This window comes from Psammomys obesus, unplaced genomic scaffold, assembly GCF_907164565.1.
Source record: "Psammomys obesus unplaced genomic scaffold, mPsaObe1.curated_primary_1811, whole genome shotgun sequence".
NCBI classification, from domain to species: domain Eukaryota; kingdom Metazoa; phylum Chordata; class Mammalia; order Rodentia; family Muridae; genus Psammomys; species Psammomys obesus.
In genome coordinates, this window is record NW_026590187.1 from 314,548 (window position 1) to 315,741 (window position 1,194).

Sequence of the window (1,194 nt, forward strand, 5' to 3'; positions counted from 1 at the left end):
GTCCCCACGCCCTCCGGGTCCCTGCGCCCTCCGGGTCCCCGCGCCTCCCGCCGTCCGTCCCCGCGCCCCCGCCGTCCCCGCGCCCCCGCCGTCCCCGCGCCTCCCGCCGTCCCCGCGCCCTCCGGGTCCCCGCGCCCCCCGCCGTCCCCTCCTCCGCGGGGCCCGGCCGTGTCCGTCCTCGCAGGCTGGCAGCGGTGCCCTCCCTCCCCCGGGCCGGCGAGGGGTCCCAGCGGGGCGCGCAGGTGTCAGTGTGTCCTTCCGTCCGCGGCGCCCGCGTGAGCGCTCCCGGCGCCGTCACGTGGTGTCTGCCCGCCGCGCGTCCGTCCGTCCGGCCCGCGCTCCCCGGGGTCGCGGGGCGGCAGGGAGAGGGGGCGGCGGGGGAGGGGCGGGGGCGGGACAGTGGGCGGGCGGGGGCCCGAGGGGCGTGTGCGGGCCGGAGGCGGCTGTCACAGCGGCTCAGCCTGCGCCGAAGCTCGGCCGCCTCCCACCGCAGGTGAGTGAGTGAGCGCGGCCGGACGCCGCCGCCTCGGGGGGACGGGGACCCCGCAGCCTTGGGGGGACGGAGACCCCGCAGCCGTGGGGGGACGGGGATGGAAACCCCGCAGCCTTGGGGGGACGGGGAACCCTGCAACCTTGAGGGGACGGAGACCCCGGGGACCCCGCGGCCCCGGAACTCCCGCCGCCGCACACTCACTCGCGGGGACCCCGAAGGCCCCTCCCCGGCCCCCGGAGTCTGGGGCGCTGAGGACGCCCCCCCTGGGGCGGGCCGGGCCGCAGGGGGATGCCGCCTCCCGCCGCCGTCCCGGGGCGACCCCGTGTCCCCGCCGGGGCCCCTCCCGGAGCCCCGAGTTATAATTAGCCGCGCTCGGGTTTCTGCCCCGGATCCCACGGGGAATTCTGATCTCCTGACCGGAGATGCCGGCTCCGCGGCAGCTGCTGCCCCCAAAATAGCGCCTCCGCGGCGGTGCGGGACCCCGCGGCGCGGCTCGGGCGGCTCCCGGCGGCCCTGGGGTGCGGAGGCCGCGTGGTGGGGTGCGGGGTTCTGAGGAGGGCGCGTGCGGCTGGGGAGAGCCGCCCCGCCGCCGCCAGGGGGTGAGGCAGGGTGGGGCGATCGGGGGGGGGCCTAGGCGGGCTCGGGGATTCATGGGGGTCTTGGGGAGGCCTGGGGGGCGCAGAGAGGCCCGGGGGGGGCGG

General features: G+C 80.5%; 1 protein-coding gene across 1 annotated transcript in view; it reads right to left on the bottom strand.

Annotated features, from left to right (window-relative positions):
* The window catches only part of Ache (acetylcholinesterase (Cartwright blood group)), a 10,002-nt gene extending 8,857 nt beyond the window's left edge, over positions 1 to 1,145 (bottom strand). The window contains exons 1-2 of the mRNA XM_055606676.1: positions 695 to 1,145; positions 9 to 606 (exon numbers count right to left, since the gene is read on the bottom strand). Coding sequence (XP_055462651.1) covers positions 9 to 606; positions 695 to 1,145 — 1,049 coding nt within the window. The remainder of the gene's footprint in view (positions 1 to 8; positions 607 to 694) is intronic.
* Positions 1,146 to 1,194: the final 49 nt, after the last annotated feature.